The 18,799-nt window shown below is 45.4% G+C and overlaps 1 protein-coding gene across 2 annotated transcripts in view; it reads right to left on the bottom strand.

Moving 5' to 3' along the window:
- The window catches only part of FBXW12 (F-box and WD repeat domain containing 12), a 164,486-nt gene that overhangs the window by 38,535 nt on the left and 107,152 nt on the right, over positions 1-18,799 (bottom strand). For both annotated transcript variants that reach the window (XM_085624555.1, XM_085624556.1), the window contains one exon: positions 17,826-18,033. In XM_085624555.1, coding sequence (XP_085480681.1) covers positions 17,826-18,033 — 208 coding nt within the window. The remainder of the gene's footprint in view (positions 1-17,825; positions 18,034-18,799) is intronic.

Here is an 18,799-nt window from a genome sequence, read left to right as displayed (position 1 = left end):
GCCGTTCCTTGAACATTTATATTGTCCGATTCTATGAACTTGCCCCCAGGAAACACATCCCCCATGGTTGACATAGCCATGTCTTTGAGGGTCCTCAATGCGCCAGTTTCCCTAGTGACAGAGAGTTCTGAGTGATGCAACAGTGGCATGTTAGGCGTATACAACGGCAATTTCTGTGCTCGCTTGCCCAATTCCTGCCAGGCCCTAGTTGTGTTTTGTACGGTGTCGAACTCCCCCTTTTCAAATACCGTGTGTCTATTGACGATCATGGCTTTGAGCGGTATCGGGTGCACTGCCCCCGCCTCCACCGCCACATGAGGAATATATGCCGCGTCGTGCTGCCAATAATAGGTGTACTGAGCCTGCGCACAGAGATAGTAACAATGAAAATCGGGCGCTGCGAAACCCCCCTGATCATAAGGAAGGGTAAGCTCTTCCCACTTAAGCTGCGTTTTTTTACCGCCCCAGGTCAATGTGATCAAAAGAGAGCCGAGCTGATCAAAAAAGCATTGTGTTAAATGCACCGGTATATTTAAAAAAAGATACAGAAAACGTGAAAGAACCACCATCTTTATCAGCGCAATTCGATCCGCAAAGGACAGAGGCAGATTAATCCATCGACTCACTTGTCCCTCAAGGCGTGTGATGGCGGTGCCATAGTTGGACTGCACAACAGACTGCGGGTCCCTGTGGAGCCAAATTCCTAAGTATTTTACAGTGTCCGTACACCATGTCAGGGGGTATTCCATTTCAAACTGATGCGTGCAGTCCGTGAGGGGCAATATAATTGACTTAGACAAGTTCATGCCCAGTCCTGAGAATCGTTCGAATCGAACATATTCCCGTATCAGCTGCGCCAGATACCGTGCAGGATCGCGAACATATAGCACCATGTCATCCGCATACATGAATACCGCAAGCAGACGTTGCAAAAACCGTAACGCAGTTTGAGCATGACGCTGCCGCAGGATACAAGCTAAGGGTTCGATTACGAGAGCAAACAACAAAGGTGACAACGGACACCCCTGCCGTGTGCCACGCTGTATTTGAATCTGTTCCGATAGATGCCCATTAACTCTAATCCTTGCTACAGGTCTTATATAGAACAATTTTATAAAATTCGTAAAAGCGAAAGGGACTCCCATACGATGTAAAATCGCTAACATATAGGACCAGGATATCGCATCAAACGCCTTAGAAGCGTCGAGTAGCACCGCCACAGCCGGCAGAGTGGGCTTCAGCACATGCATCGCAGCGAAGAGCGTACGCAATTTATGGGACATGGATTGGGCTGGGATAAACCCTGATTGATCAGGGAGAACCATAACAGGAAGAAGCAATTTCAGCCTCGTCACCAGTACTTTTGCTGGTATTTTTACATCAGTATTAATGAGCGATAGGGGCCGATAAGAATCGCACCTATCCGGAGATTTATCAGGTTTCAAGAGCGTGACCACTAGTGCCACGCGTAGGGTTGGTGGTAGACATTGAGTTTCATACGCACTTCATATACCTGAAGGAGGCAAGGGGCGAGCTGATCAATATATTCTTTGTAGAACTCTGCAGGCAAACCATCCGTGCCTGCAGCCTTCCCATTTGGCAACGTGGTAATTGCATCACGCACTTCATCTAGGGTGATCGGATGCATCAGGAACTCTTGTTGACTGCGCGATAGCCACACTATAGCTATATCATCAAGATAATGCGCAAGTTCCACCTCATCCACCGTTAGTCGATGGGCGTACATCCCAGCGTAGTAATCAGCAAAGGAGTTCAGGATAGTAGGCGTGTCATAGTGCGTACCATCGTTTGTAATAAGCGCCTTAATTGTACATGCTTTGGCCTGAGGCTCCAGTATATGGCTAGCTAAAGTTCTTCCCGGTCGTCCTCCTTCCCCATAATAATGCGCCTTACATCTGTGTGACAAATGGTTAATCTCCTGGTCAGCCGCTTCATTATACTCTGTAATTTTCCCTTTGATTAGTGCCAGAATTGTGGGATCTGCTTAGTCACTATACCTACGCTCTACGTCCAGCAACTCACGTTCGAGTGCCGCCATGGTACGGCGTAGAGATTTTAGAACCCCGGCCTGAAGACCTATGCAGGCACCTCGAATTGTCACTTTAAAGGCCTCCCAGAGCGTCTCCATCGTTTGGACAGACCCCGTATTACGTGAAAAATAGTCAGTTATGGCCTCCCGAATCCCTTCCTTGAAAACCTGATCTAATAGTGAGGACGACTGCAGTCGCCACTGTAAAGGAGGTGGGGTAAGGAAGGGTTGGCAGAGTCAAGCTAAGAACTACTGGAGAGTGGTCCGATAAGGTTCTAGGCAAATGTTTAATCTGCGTAGTCCAGGTGCAGATTTCCTGCGAACCCAGCCAGTAGTCGATGCTAGACCAGGACTGCCGTGCGTATGAGTGACATGTGCCTTCTCTAGCGTTTGGATGTCTCAGTCTCCATATATCCGTGAGGCCCAGAGTCCACATTCCATCACGCACAGACACAGCAGCCATCCAGGGGGAGGGGGGTTGGGGGCGGGAGCAGTCGCAGCCGCCCGATCCATTGCAGGATCTAGCACCACATTGAAATCGCCCCCACATTTAAGGGCTGATGACGATAATGTGCAAATCTTACCCCATAAGGTATCAAAAAAAGCGGGGTTGTCAACATTGGGACCATAAAAATTCACGATAGTCAATTTCGTGTTATAAAGCATGCCGTGAACTATAACATATCTCCCGTCAACATCCTCGTCTACATGGGTGGGCACATATGTTACACCTTTCTTCACAAGAATCATGACCCCGCCGCGCATACGAGGAATAGGAAGCAGCCAATCGTACCCCCGCCCACCTTGTGGCTATGTGTGAGACTGTCTGCTTGGTAAGATGCGTCTCTTGAAATAAAGCAATTTGGATCTGATGTCGATCCAAATAAGACAAGACCTGCCGCACCTTCTTAGCATTATTTAGCCTTCGTACATTTCAACTGAAACAGGAGATTGTAGAACGCCTGCAGTCAACCATGTCTGTAGATGCTGGTAATGTCGTCCATGCAAATAGTGTGGAAAGCATATTAATCCAGTCTTGCCCATGTACCATAACCAATGCTGTCACTATGTAGAAGTGATCCCCAACTGACCCCCCCCACTACGGCCTTACAACCATGCCGAGAATGCCCCTCCCATAAAACCAAACAATGTGTAAGCGTTAGCAACCATGAATCACATGTCATGAAATACACAGAACAAAAAAAAAGTAACCCCATTGTGGCACCAAACTGGGCCCAACCTGAAGACAAAACAGTGCGGGGAATTCCCATAATGTGGGACACTATTAGCCAACTGCCCCCCGTACAACAGGGTGAGTCGAGACATGTAGAGGCAGGCTAACCAGCCCAGGGCCTAGTGGCAATGATCAGTGTTAAAAAGCAAAAGATCCTTTGTGAAGAAACCATAAACATTAATTATCACAACCTCCCAGAAGCAAAAATGACAGACATTGCGCATGCAAGATTCGTACCAAACCATGAAGTCCTGTTAATGTCCAACATAAATCAGGAGCTACTCCGCACTCAAACAATGAACCATCATAGCATAAACACCCCCACAGAGCAGGAGTAACGCAACAGTCAGTCACAATAATCAGTTGAAATCTCACGTGCTCATCCCTCAGAGTCTGAGTCCACACCCTTTTCTCGTAGTGTCTCCTGCGGCTCAATCCGCCGGACATATTGAAGTGCATCCTTGGGCGACGTAAAGATACGGGCCTTCCCAGCATGCTGACTCCACAGACACGCAGGGTAAAGCATAGCGTACTGGATGCGTAGAGTCTGCAGCTTCTTTTTGACTGATTGAAATTCACGGCGAGCTTGTTGTACGGCGACGGTGAAGTCGGGAAAGAGTTCCACCTTCATCCCCTGGTAGTCGAGGTTGCCTTTTTCTCTTGCTAAGCGGAGTGCAGTATCTCGGTCCCGGTAATTCAAAAGTCTGGCAATGATGGGACGTGGCAGGGCACCCGGGATGGGCCGAGCGGCCATAGCGCGGTGAGCTCTCTCGACGATAAGGACCTTATAGAAATGTTCCGCTCCCAGCAGGGTCGTAAGTAGCGTCTCGACATACACCTCCATGGGCCCGGTATTGGTGGTCTCCGCAATTCCCGTGATGCGTAGATTATTCCGTCACGAGCGAGCTTCTATGTCCTCATTTTTAGCTCGGATTACCTCCAGTAGCTTCTCCATGGTGGCACACTTCCCGCTAACAGCCTCCACCCGATCCTCCGTGGTTTAAATGCGCTGCTCCGCCTCTGCAATCTGTGAGCCATGCTTGTCAATTTTAGCCGCCATGGTATCCATGCGTAGATTTAGGTGATCAATCTTAGCGTCAATTGTTTGCAAGCTTTGCTGCATTGTCAACATCATGCGCTCTAATTTTGTGTATGCACCCGATTCAGGATCTGGTTCAGCGTCCGACGCAGTGGGGGTGTGAGCTTTAGTGGGTTTTTTGGCTTCAAAAGACAGTTTGCTTTGCTGCTTTTCTGTCCTCCACAAGACTGTACACTTTCAAGCGCCAACGTAGATTATGTGAATACCCTCCTGGCAATAGAGCACGTTCATCTGGGTGGCCGCTGGACAGGTCAGTGACGGTATATGCCGCGCTACCCCAGCGCTTTGCACACTCCCAGCTTGAAAAGATGAGCTGATTATGGGCTGCAGAACTTAATTTGCATGCAGTTATAGTCTTTTCAGACCAGCATTAGGAAAGTCCTATATCACTTTAATCAGGGAAGCGTCTGGAACTGCCCATAAATCGGATTAATTAGTGGACTCTGCCTCAGGAGGTCCGCTATGCAGACCAGCCACGGTACCCCCCAACCGCCTTCATACAGCACCTCCAGGCCTTCAAGCGCTATAGATAAACGCGCTTGAAGTCCTGGAGGTTTACAGTAGGACAGTATTATATTTTAAGCATGATTTAAACCTTCTTTACAACTGACGAAATCAAAGTTGCTAACACCTTATCAATTAAAGAAAGCAAAGACTTTTTCAGAAACAGTGAGACAAAGGTACTAAGTTGAAAGTATAAGTTTATCAGAGAAAATGCCGAATCCCAGTTGCCACTTAGTCTGCTAAATTGAGCAGTTTTTTTTATCATGAGTGGCATTTCTTATGAAGGATAATTTAGCAACAACAGAATGGCATCCCAATTGCACAGCAGAATTGTCTGGAAATAAACCACTGACTCGTGAAATTAATACCATAGAGGTTCCCTGCATTTGTTCTCCAACCCCTTCCTTCTTACCTCTTACTAAACTAGCATAACACCAAGCCTGTACATGTTTCTTAGGTGGCCTTGCCTTTCGCCCCTTACCTTGATGGAACAATGCAGATATTCCGAATGAAGAGAGCTAGTGTCTCAACGAGCTTATAAAGCCTTTCTTGCGGCCGGATATTGACTGTACAAGCCCAATCTCACAGCTCACTGGAGGTTTGAAGATTCCACTAACCCTAATACTTGTTTGTATTTAACTTAAATACTTCTGCTTCCATGAAACATTGTTGATTAACTAAATTAAAACATTAAATATACGCTATATTGCAGACTGCTTAAATTACATAAATACACAATTGCTTAAGTATCAAAAGGCAATAAAATAAACATTAAAACAAATGCAATATGTGTTTAGAAAGAAAAATGTGCACTCAACTCAATGAACATATGAAATGCAATGGGGACACATAAGCAGAAAAATGCAAAGATTACATGACTACTATTACTAATAATAATAGAAACAATAAATATATTATTGAACATCAAGTTCTGTTCATAAATGTGAAAAATATGTGAAAACCCAATTACTGCACAATTTGTACTGCAGCAGCACAGCATCAGTGATGTGGTTAAACTATTGCATAAAATGGTGATGCCACACTCTGTTGCCGCCCATAAATGGCTGGTGATAACAAACGTGCAAAATATTTGGTAATAGTGTCATCAAACCACATTCCTAGTTTTTCCACAAAATGCAGGAGGAAACAGCCATAGTGATAATAATCCCACGATAGGGTATTTCCTGCTGAGATTTTCTTCCAAATTCCTTTGTATCAAATGTAAGGTCTTAATTCACAAAAAAAGTTTTAAAGCTTCACAGATTCTAAGCAAAGAAGGGATATATAACCTTTCCCAGAATCACAAATTAACCTGGCGCATATCTGGGAAATTCACAATTTTTGTACATTTCCTGCCACCTCTCAATCCTGTGTCTCCAAAAACATCCCTTTTAACAAACTAAAACAACCAGCAGGAGCTCTGCCTCCATTCCTAACCCATATATATCTGAACCTCTGATTCACTCGGCTTTACTGCACGAATTTGGTGACATGCTGAAAACACAATTGGAATCACACCAGCCTTTAAGCAGCTTCACCCCGACTTCCCCCTCTAGAGCCCTGGTTTTACCTCCTACACCCACTTTATGAAAGAGAACATGCTTGTATTACTCCACAAATGGTGCAAAGCAAGAACCTCATAGCCTTTGGTTGACTACAAAAAAGTGCTCTGAATTACCTCACCTACAGTAGAACTTAACACAGCCGAATCTAACTACTTTCTTGGCTAAATCACCCCTCTAGGCTTACAACTTGCCTGTCCTATTAACATTCTCCTCTCTTTGCCACACACATCCCTCTACAATTTCTTCTCCCTGCCTGACTTTGACTCAATTTTCATTAAAATTGCATTAATCTGGTATACATTTACTACTCCATTCAACCCAACTCCCTCTTCCTATTCCCGCAGCCAGAACGTATGCTGTCAAGTTATCTGCACTAAAGATCAAAACTCAAGCTGAGCTGGTGCCCCTTTGGAATTTACCAATCCCTCTTCGTCATCACAACCACTCTCTCAGTCCCTATATTGTCACACCGCCTCTTATATAAAGTGCTGTCTGAGTGTTCACGTCTCTCTTCAATAACCCTCCCAACTCTGAAGCTTTAACTTGCCTGTGGTATAACGCCTACTAAAAAAAAAGACACAGCTGACCCGTCAACTCCAGCTATTGTAAGTGCATATTACAAGCATCCTATCTTTTCTAGAGCCCTGGAATAGAGTCTTCAGACATTTACCCTCATTTCTCTCTACTCAGAACTAATTAAACCCACTAACACTGGGTTTCTGAGCTCTGCACTATTCCCTCTCTTATAATGGTAATTTCATTCCTATTGACTATCATAACAATCAGTCTTCTATACTCAAAGGGCTAGACCTCTTAAATTCATTTCACACCACTGAATACTCCACACTGCTATCTACCTTTCTCACTCTTGGTATCACTAACAAGCGCTCAACTGTTCTACTCTTAATTTATTGATTGAATGCCCCGTCTCCTAGTGCCCATCACACTTGCCACCAACTCCTTTATCAGTTGGCATCAGACAGGGTTAATGTCTGGACCATCTGTTGTTCCCTATATACACACCACATTTCTGGTAAAATTATTTCGTCCGTTGATTTCCCCCATTATCTCTAGCAGTTTATAGACAAGACTTATTTTCTTTTCTATCTTTTACCCCTGAGCTTTTAAGCCTGGGTCTTCAATTTGCTTACAGTCTCTCAACCAGGGCCGGACTGGGAACCAAAACCGGCCTGGCAAAGTGCTCGGCAGGCCCCCGGGGGGTTGGGGGTGCCGCCGGCCCCCACCCGTGTGGCGCACCGGGGGATTGCTCGGTGCCCGCTAAGGCCAGTCCAGCCCTGCTCTCAACACGGCATGGCTCTCTGCTCTCTCGTGCTGATCTCATCTAAGCTGGAAAGGAATATGCTACTTACCAGTATGCATCTGTTCTTGGCATGTAGAGCTGCAGATCTACACACTTTTGCATAGATCGCCATCTGGTGTTGGGCCCGGATGTTTGCAGTTTGTTTTTCCTCTTAGAAAGTCTTTGGAAGTCACGAGGTCGGTGACTCCTCCCTTGGATCGTATTGCGCATGGGCTTCGGCTCCATCCTCAGATTGTTTTTTGCCAACAGGGAAAGATGGAGCGTAGTAATAACAGTGAAGAAACCCATGTGTGTTGTATCTAAATAAGATAGACTGGAACAGATACAGGTAGACGCGGAGGCGTGTGGGTGTGTGTAGATCTGCAGCTCTACATGCCAAGAACAGATGCATACTGGTAAGTAGCATATTCCGTTCGAGGCATATGAGCTGCAGATTACACACTTTTGCATAGACTATATAGCAGTTCCCAACCTTAGCGGCGACCACCAGTATCTGTTGCAGTGGTTTGAAATAGTGTTTTTAGTACAGCCTGGCCCACACTAGCTTGTTGCTTGGTTTGCACATCTACACAGTAATGTTTAGTGAAAGTGTGCGGTGTTGACCATGTAGCTGCTTTGCAGATATCATCCAATGGGATGTTCCCTAGAAAAGCCATAGAAGCCCCTATCTTTCGTGTAGAGTGGGCTTTAGGGGAACAGATAGCGTTCGTTTTGCTTTGTGGTAGCAAATCTGTATGCATTTTACAATCCACCTAGCTATCCCTGATTTTGAGATGGGGTTGCCCTTGTGTGGTGGAGAGAAAGAGACAAACAGTTGTTTGGTCTTTCTGTAAGGTTGTGTTCTCTGGATATAGTAAAGTAAGGCCCGTTTAACATCTAGCGTGCGTAGAGCCCTTTCTGCAACAGTTTGAGGTTGCGAGAAGAATACCGGTAATTCTACCGATTGGTTTAGATGGAAGGGGGAAATGACTTTGGGTAGGAATTTTGGGTTGGTACGGAGAACAACCTTGTTCTGGTGCATTTGGAGAAAAGGTTCCTGTATAGTAAGTGCTTGTATCTCACTGACCCTTCTAAGGGAAGTGATGGCTACAAGAAAAGCTGTTTTCCATGTGAGGAATTGCAGTTCGCATTTATGCAAAGGTTCGAAGGGCGGTCCCATTAGCCTTGTGAGAACTATATTTAAGTTCCACACAGGTGAGGGTGGTACCCTGGGGGGAATTATTTGTTTGAGGCCTTCCATGAAGGCTTTAATGGCAGGCACTCTGAAAAGTGATAGGTGCAGTCTGTTCTGTAGGTAAGCGGCAATTGCTGCGAGGTGTAGCCGAATGGATGTATATGCTAGGTTACACCTTTGTAGATGGAGCAAGTAGCATATGATGTGCTGTATAGATACGTCTAGAGGGTTGATTGTGTTGTTATGGCAATAAACAACAAATCTTTTCCACTTTGCAGCGTAGCAGGCTCTAGTGGTAGGGCGTCTAGCTTCTCTGATGACGTTAATACAGTCAGGGGGAAGGTTAAGGTATCCGAATTCTAGGATCTCAGGAGCCAGATCGCAAGGTTGAGCTGAGCTGGGTCCGGGTGTCTGATCTCTCCATGGTTCTGGGTTAGGAGGCATGGTGAGAGGTGTAGCTTTTGGTGTGGTATTACCGAGAGTACCAGCAGCATGGTGTACCATGGTTGTCTAGCCCACGTTGGAGTTACTAGGATCAGTGTGAGGGAGTGCTGTTGTAGCTTTCGCACCACTAATGGAATTAGTGGGAGAGGTGGAAAGGCGTACGCAAATTTGCCTGACCAGTTCAACCATATCGCATTGCCTTTGGACAATGGGTGTGGGTATCTGGCGGCGAAGCTTGGGCATTTTTTGTTTTCGTGGGTGGCGAAGAGGTCAATCTGTGGATGCCCCCACATTTGAAAGAACGGGTGAAGAACCAGTGGGTGAAGTTCCCACTCGTGGATCTGCTGCATCTGTCTGCTGAGCAGATCTGCCATGGTGTTTTGGACTCCTGGGACATGTTGGGCTAGGAGAAAGATTTTGTGTGGAATTGCCCATCTCCATATGCTCTGTGCTAGTTGAGAGAGCTGTGGAGAGTGTGTGCCGCCTTGTTTTTGAATGTAGTACATGGCCGTCATGTTGTCTGTGCGAATAAGGACTGCCTTGCCTAAAATCTGTGTCTGAAAGGATTTTAGGGCTAGAAAGATTGCCAGTAACTCCAGATGGTTGATATGGAGTAACTTTAGTTGCGGCGTCCATGTGCCCTGCACTGTGAGGTGTAATAGATGAGCTCCCCAGCCGGAGAGAGATGCATCTGTTGTTAGGATTATTTGTGAAACCGGGTCCAGGAACGGTCGACCTCTGGAAAGATTTGTGGTGTTCCACCACTGCAGAGAGCGATTGGTGCGACCGTCTACCAACACCAGATCTGTCAGTTGCCCCTGGGCCTGGTTCCATTGGCGCGCTAAGCACTCTTGGAGTGGACGCATCTGGAGACTTGCATGAGGCACTATGAAAATGCAAGAGGCCATCATCCCTATCAGTTGCATAAACACCCTTGCTGGGAGAGACTGTTGAGGTATGAATCTTTGACGCAAAGCCTGAATGCTTGCAATCCTGGCAGGATTGGGGTAGGCTATGGCTTTTGAGGTGTCTATGGTGGCACCGAGGTATTGCTTTGTGTGGGATGGTGTTAGCTGGGACTTTTGGTGGTTCACCGTGAAGCCTAGCTGGTGAAGTAGTTGGATTGTAGTGGCGGTGTGATGTACACATTGGTTGTAGGACGTGGCTTTTATTAGCCAGTCGTCCAAATATGGGAAGACGTGAATGTGCTGTCTTCTGAGGTGTGCCGCCACTACCGCTAGGCACTTGGTGAATACCCTTGGTGCTGTTGTGACCCCCAATGGGAGCACCTTGAACTGGTAGTGTTGCCCGTCCACTACAAATCTGAGGTACTTTCTGTGAGCATGGTGTACCGGAATGTGAAAGTATGCGTCTTTCAAGTCCAGTGTGGTGACAAAGTCGTTCTGGGAGAGGAGCGGAAGTACCTGCTGAAGTGTTACCATGTGAAAATGGTCCGAATGTATGTATGTGTTTAGAGGCCGGAGATCTAGAATAGGTCGTAGAGTCTCGTCTCTTTTTGGTATCAGAAAATATAGGGAGTAGACCCCTAAATTTTGCTGATTGGCGGGGACTTGTTCTATTGCATGTTTTTGTAGGAGGGAGATGACCTCCTGTTTTAGTAATGTGGAATGTTCTTGTGACATTGGGCGTTGCCTGGGTGGAATGTTTGGGGGGGTAGATGTCAATTCTAGGCAGTACCCTGAGCGAATAATTTGGGTCACCCATCTGTCTGAGGTGATGGTCTCCCAGACCTGAAGGACATTTTGTAGCCTGCTCCCGACCGGAGTGGGATGGTCTGGAGGGAGCGGGGGGAAGTCATTGGGTAGGCGGTGTGGCAGAGCGGGCGGTATTTGTTTTGCCTCTACCTTTATTGTTATTGCCCCTATAGCCGCCTCTTTGATAACCCCTTGTGAAGGTGGATTGAGCAGGGAATTTGTAGGAAGTGGACGCGCTGAGTAGTAGCCTCTATCATCATAATGCGCTCTATCGTATCTGGCCAATAGCGCTTGAGTGTTGGCGATACGCCATATATTGGCTGCCTGTGACGGAGTGCGCTTTCCTGACGCGTCCAGTAGCTTTGACTCTTTGTCAGGTGGTGGTGCTTCGCCTGACGCCTGGGAGTTTGACCTCTTCCGTGCAGTGGAAACCACTAGGGAATCTAGTGGCGTTGGCCCTTTGATATAGGCAGGGTCTGTGGGGGCAGCTTTGTACTTTTTCTCTATGCGTGGGTTAATGACCCTAGCCCTGACTGGGTCTTTGAAAACCTCTGGCGCATGTTTTATTACCCCCTTGAGCATAGGTAGTATGGAGGTAGACCTATGTGCAATATCAAAGGTGTCGAGGAGGAAATCCTCCTCTACCGGGTCAGTGTGTAGCTCTACCCCGTGATAATGTGCCGCCCTTTGAAGAAGGTGGTGGAAACCTAATTAGTCTTCCGGTGGAGATGGCCTGAACGCGTAAAGGTCATCTTGTGGGACGTCTAGAATGTCTGGATTATTATAGTTGTCCCATGGGTCTGGGGATCCTGTAGGGGTGGGGTCTTGTGGCACATCCCCTGGATCGTAATATGGGTCCCCCTGATCATCATCGTCTGGAGTCGGGGAGCGATGAGGTGGGGGTGGAGAAGGCGGAGGGGGCGGAGGTGGAGAGGGTGGAGGAGGTGGAGGAGGTGGGGAAGGCATTCTGAAAGGGGAGGTAGCAGAGTCTTTCCTCTTTGGAGGTGGAGGCGGAGCCGGTTTGTCCAAATGTCTCTTTTTAGAAGAGAGTGCCAAATGTCCAGTTTTGGATCCTTGGTAAGTGTCTTTTGCAAGGGATCGGGTGTAAACAGTTCCTGTGACAATGTTTGTTCCGTCGGCGCCGAAGGTTTCGGGGCCGATGACTTTTTAGCTTGTCCGTGCCGTGCTTTTTGGGAACTTCAGATTTCTGGATCGGCGCCGAGGTGGGCTTCGGCACGGAAGTGTCGGTGCCGAGGGCCTTATGTGGTTTGGTCGGTACCAAAAGGCTGGGTTTCGACACCGAGGACTTTGGTGCGGAGCTCGGTGTCGAGGTAGAGGCCGATCTCTTTTTCGGTGCCGAAGTGTGTTTCTCGGCACCGCTGGAAGGCTGGCTCGAGCCCGAGCCGCCGGAAGGCTTATTTGGCTTCTTCACCGGGCCCGAAGGTGGGGTGTTTGAAGCAGTGTCTCTGGTCTTGCCTAGGCCCGGAGGCGAAGGCGTGACCGAAGCCTTTTTGGGTGTCGGCGCGGGTGTGGGAGGAGGTATAGTACTCACGACCCTCTGCGCCGGGGTGATGTCCTCCACATCCGAGTCGTTGGCTTCGGAAGCACTGACAAGGTCCTCTTCGGTGTGCTGCTGTCCCGGAGCTTCAACGTCGTCCCCGAAGATGTCGACTGGAACGGAGGTCGAGGAGTGCACCATGTTTCGTCTGGCCCTTCGATCTCGAATAGTCTTTTTCGATCTGAAAGACTTGCAGGCGGGACAGTCTCGAGCCTCGTGTTCCTTGAATGGAGTTCTTTCCATCAGCCGGGACCAGAGCTTGGATAGGCCTGAAGGCCGCCGTCGACGACTGGAATCGAAGATGTGTCGAAGAGAAGGTGATTGAGGAGATCTGGATCTGAACAATACCGCGATGAGCGAGGATTCCGCTTCGATCGTCAAACTGGAAATGTTCGGAACCGGAGCGCGAAGTATTACATCCGAGCCCGATGGCGGAAAAAAACAGTCTGAGGATGGAGCCGAAGCCCATGCGCAATACGATCAAAGGGAGAAGTCACCGACCTCGTGACTCCAAAGACTTTCCAAGAGGAAAAACAAACTGCAAACATCCGGACCCAACAACAGATGGCGATCTATGCAAAAGTGTGTAATCTGCATCTCATATGCCTCGAACAATATATTTCACTGCTAAGATTGAACCTAAACTTCTGCCATACCCCATATACCTTACCTTTGAAACACTCATAACAACCGCTTCAGCCAGAAACTTAGGCATACACTTGAGCCCTATCAGTAAACTGAAACACAAGCCAACATCGACTATGTCATTAGAATTTCAACATGACTAAAGTATTATTTACTCATGTTCTCACTGTCCTATAAAAAGGAAGTGACCCTATCACAACTGTCATTAATATTTCTCATATTCTTTATTGATACACCATACAATCAACTCTACATATGTAAATCCCTCTAACAGCTGACATATTCATTTACGTATTCATTCTATCTTGTGGCTAAAGATATATGGCTTAAACCCCTATATGGAAAACCATGACTCTGCACCCCATTCACTCTCAGAACCCTAGACTTCACTTCTGTTCACATTATGTGTATGTCCCTGATTCTATGATCCCATACTTAACTCATAATTGTATTTCCATCTCTTGTCAGACAGAGTTATGAACAATGCACCTATTAAATACATGTAAAGTCTACTGTGCGCCTGAAGTGCTACATAGCAACTACAGCCATTGAGGCTAGATATCAATTGCTACAAACTCCGAAATTCCGTTCTAACATCCCATTCCAGACTTAATTATTGCTATAACACTGATCTCTGGACTAGTCATCAGAAAGCTGGACTGCTGCAATTGATGCAAGGCCTGCCCCACACATTCTGGCCACTGGATAATGCATTGAACTTTGCCCAAGCATACCAAAACATTCTTCTAACGCACACCATTGTCACCAGGCTTGATGGCTATCTTCCAAAAACAGTAACAATCAACAAATTCTGGTATTCAAAACAATGAACAGATAACTCCTAACTACTTAAAGAAAATCCTTGTTGGGTACGTAGCTCTATGCAGTTTTTGCTGAGTCAACCAAAATCTGCTAGCCGCAACTAAACCTCCTTGTTTAACCTCAAAGTTCCGGTCATTTCACTTCTTCGGACCTCACCACTGGAACCGCTACATTCTCTTCATTTCTACGACTGGTCTAAAAACAAATCTTGTCAAACAAGAAGGAAAAGATTGACTAACCTTCTGACACCATCCTCATCATTATGGCTCTCTTCAGCCATGTCCCTGAGGCAGCACAAAATTCCCCACTCTTTACACATCACAAATACCTCACAAAATGTTAACAGATATATGATATGAACGTGCACTGTACTTGTTTCTTATATGATTAAATGATTAAGAGAAAGTGTTCCATTCAATACTATTATTAAAGAAAGCCTTAATTATAGAGTTAGGGAATTTACTTATAATAAGTGTGTTTTTACGCTAACGGATTGAAATTATAATGAATTAAAAAAAAAACATTCTCATTTAGTAGAAAATGCACTTACTATGAAGATGAAATTCAAAATTCATAAACGTGTACTATAATATAGGAATGGCATTTAAAGACTTGGAAGCTTGATACAAAACATCCTCTTATATGTAGAATGTGATTTTGTTTAAAACAATACTGTTTATGTAATGTGTGCTGTGATGGTACACGTATATGCATTTAAATGTAGTTTTAAGCCATACTTATACATGATCAATTTGAAGTTTTACTGTATGCCACATGTAATATGAATTCAATACAATGTACTGGAAACATATTCATTTGCGTTTATATGTGTACAAGCATATTTATTGTGCACCACTGAGTTAATGCCTTAACCTGACTTGACAATTGAAATTCACCATTTCACCACGCTTCATTTGATAAAATACTGCTTTCCATTTTCTACTAACGGGACATTTCTTGCAGGTATTCACATGCATTGCTCGTTTAGAAATGATACATTACTGTATTAGAGATAGAGGAGAGAGCCTGAGACGAAAACCTTGATGAAAGTACATGGGGAACCAGAGCACTAACTGAAAGGCCTATTCAGCAATGTGTCAAACCTGCTATGAGTGTGAGGAGGAGATGTTGTTCCCATGTTTAACAGGTGATTTTCAGTGGGTGTTGTAGTCTGCAACAGGAGAACAGATGAGAACAATGAACCCCTGATGATGAGGCGTACAAGCGGAGCTAACTAAAGACTTTGGGCCCTATTAGGAGTCTGGAAGTCTGAGAACAGCCCGAATCCTGGTGGTGCGGACGTGGTGGATTCAGCCACCGCCGCACCAGCAGTTGGACCACGCGATTACGACTCGAGCAGTTGGACCACCGGCTCCGCTGTTCCCTGACATAGGAGTGGCGGTCAAAGGATACAATATGCTTGGCGGGACTACCACGGTCCTGCCAAGCATATTACGAGTTTCCTCGCCGCCAGGCTTTTCATGGCTGGAGAGAAAACATAGGGAGCCCTACAGGGCCCCCTTTGCCTCAAACATATATTGATGCACACAGGGGGCATAACATGTGCTCCCTTGTGTGCATGTACATAATTCCATGCCGTGCTCGAACCTTGTAGTGCAGTCCCATTGTGGTGCCTTTTTTAATGGCACCGCCGCCTTTAAAAGTGGCACCGTCATGGGACCGGCACGCCGCAAACCTGGCAGACTATGAAACACTAGTAACCTGGTGGGTGGGCAGAGTGAGCTTTGGCAGTGCGGTGGTGCGGCTGTTTGTACCGCCGTGTCACTGCTCTGCCAAAATCTCGGAATCAAGGCCTTTGTGTGATATAACAGTGCTCACCCCATCCGCCTTCAAAGATCCCTTCAGAACCCCTTTAGAACCTTTCCTGACTTCAGAACAGCTTTGCTGACCCCTTCTGCAGACTCTATAGCGATCTCTCTTGCAAATTCCTTGCATATACCTTCCCTGATTCCCTACTACCTGAATGGACTTTGAGATGTTTAGACCTTGATTTCCCTTGATTCTTCCCTAAGTGTGGCTTAGGTTAACACTTATTCCTGACTTATTGAAAACTCCTGACCGAGCTTTTGAAATGCAAACACTTTTCTACTTGATTTTCTTTGTCTTGTCCTAATTTCCTTCATGGAAATTCCCTGATCTACAAAATTCTAGGTTATCAAACCATCCCTTTAATCTGCACTGGAATTAGGAGATTTAGATTACTAATGTATAGACTAGAGATCTTAGATTATTTTCTGAGCACCCAATATTGAATGCCGCTCTTTTGTATTGCTGTTACTGATCAGCTTGTTTGTCTGATACAAGTCCCTCTCAATTTCTTTAGGAGGTTAGGACTTCCCCTTTTTATTCTGTACCTTTACAGCATGGTCTTAACAGTTGAGTATTTAAACTTGATTATTAATTTGTAATAAACCTTCTTAAACTTGGCTACTGATTCCTGGTCCTCATTGTTTAGCCAAATGGGTTGCACTGTTAATTGAAATTTGATTGAATGTAAATGATGACTCCCATCACCTCTCACTGAGGTTCAAAAGGTCCATCGGAGGACCAATGGTAAGCTAGTGGGCCCAGAAAGTGCTGTATCATCCCCATGTAAACATTTATACTGTAAGACATGATAATGTATGCAATGCCTTGTATGGGGACTCACTTACCAATGCAGAATCCATTAGCCTGTTTTTATTATCCAACCAAACTGTTTCTTTTGAGATATGAATTGTGACTGTTCCTGCTAAGTACAGCATTTCTTGCTGAAATGCTCTTGCTAATTTTTTAATAAATAACTGAATGAATGAATAAATAAATTAATATTGCAGAGTCACCCCATTCGGGCACATTTTTACCACAAAACTTTTTCAGAAACGTTGCAGCTATGTTTTTCAGTTTGTTTTTATGAAGTTATGAAAATCTGTGTGGTGTAAACAAACATACGGATATGCTCAATTTTGTAAAAATCTATGTTTTCCTAAACCTGTTAAGACATAAAGGAAATCCTCAGAGTAGAATACCACAGAATGTTTGTGCACCGTGTTTTCTAGAAAGAAATAAGCTTGGGCTATCTTTGGCAGCATTTTAAGGCACATGAAAATCAACATCCCATACTTTATAGACCAGCAAAAAACAAACATAAACGAAATCTTAGTTAATATTCTCGAGTATGATGGCAAGTAGTTCAGTACAAATACCATTAGGGTCAACCTTTCGAAAGGGTTGTAAATGTTAAAAATAATCTTGTCAACAGTATGATAGGCAGCTTTTTATACACTTACTATGAAAGTGGTACTTCTAACTTACCAATGTGGAAACACCACCTTCTTGGACAAGAACTCTGTACTTGATTGCATAAGAAAAAAGCCAATCCTTACAGCTCCGGGTTAAGAGTGGAAAAACAAACACGAGCACCATTTCCACGTTTTTTTGCATGGTTACAGCTACATTTATGGCAATACGCTTGTTGGCAACTCAAATGCTGAGTAGTGGAAATACCTTACATAATCCGACCATCTAATGAGGCCCTGGCGTGAAATGGCATTTTATTGACCTTGCAGCCTTTTCTCTTTGCTATCAATCTGATATCTGCTAGTAGACGAAGATCATTCCTTCAAGTCACCCAACAGATTTCTAAAATGTAAATATGAAAATCTGAACAACAGTATATGCGATTAGAACATACCTATGATCTCCGTTTTATATTTGGACTTCTTGGCTGTGATATCCAATGTGGTCACTTTGTACTCTTGGTTTGGGTCTCGATTAATCACAGCTATTCTTGCAGCTTCCTTTGGCAACCAACAAGCTGCGATGCAACCATTGATAGGCAAAGTACTAGTAATTGTTGGCTCATCCTTTGATGGATTTGTAATGGAATCAGTACAAAATATCTGTCAGTAAAAAAGAAAAATGTTGTTTATAGCATAGAGCTCAATACAAAAAGCATTATACATTATTTATATAAATCCACCACAAAAGTCAAATATATATATATATATTATCTACTGGCGGTCGCCAGTAGATAGTTATAGTTAGGACCTATTTTCCATAGGAAATCCGCAACATTCTATTCCCAATAAGTCTGGCGCCGGTTGACGAACCTTCGCGAAATTTTCCAAACTTTTGGCCAGCTCCGCTCCGCTCCTACCCTGAAAGTTTTGTCGTGATTCGTCAAGCAGGGGACGAGAAAAAAGGGGGGTCGCAAAACGCGTTTTCCCAATGCAATTTCCCATAGGATCTGTTGTCGCAGCTACAACCCGAACCGCTGAACGGAATTACACCAAATTTGGCAAAGAGGTAGTCCTCAGTTCAGACTCGTGCCTTTTGCATAAATGGTGTGAATCTGTTCGGTAGTTCCTGAGAAAATTAGAGTTAAAAGTACATATATATCTATGGCCGGGGAGGATCCGCGCACCCTACCCGCACCGTAAGCGCACCCTCCTCGAACCGAGCGCGCACCCTCCCGATCGCACGCTGAATGCTAATTGGCTGTCGAGTGTCTGTCTCCATTCGAAACCAGGAACTGTTGGCGGCCATTTTCTGCCTCGGTAGGAACGAGGCTGAAGAAGCAAGGGGAATAAGTGTGTAAAACATATAAAGGGGGCAGAGTGGAAATACTCTGACCCTCTAGAGGTGCTTAGGGGGTCCCAGAAGGAC

Source organism: Triturus cristatus, chromosome 9 (assembly GCF_964204655.1).
Source record: "Triturus cristatus chromosome 9, aTriCri1.1, whole genome shotgun sequence".
NCBI lineage: Eukaryota > Metazoa > Chordata > Amphibia > Caudata > Salamandridae > Triturus > Triturus cristatus.
The sequence above is the reverse complement of the archived record's forward strand: the minus strand, read 5'-3'. Positions and strand labels throughout refer to the sequence as shown.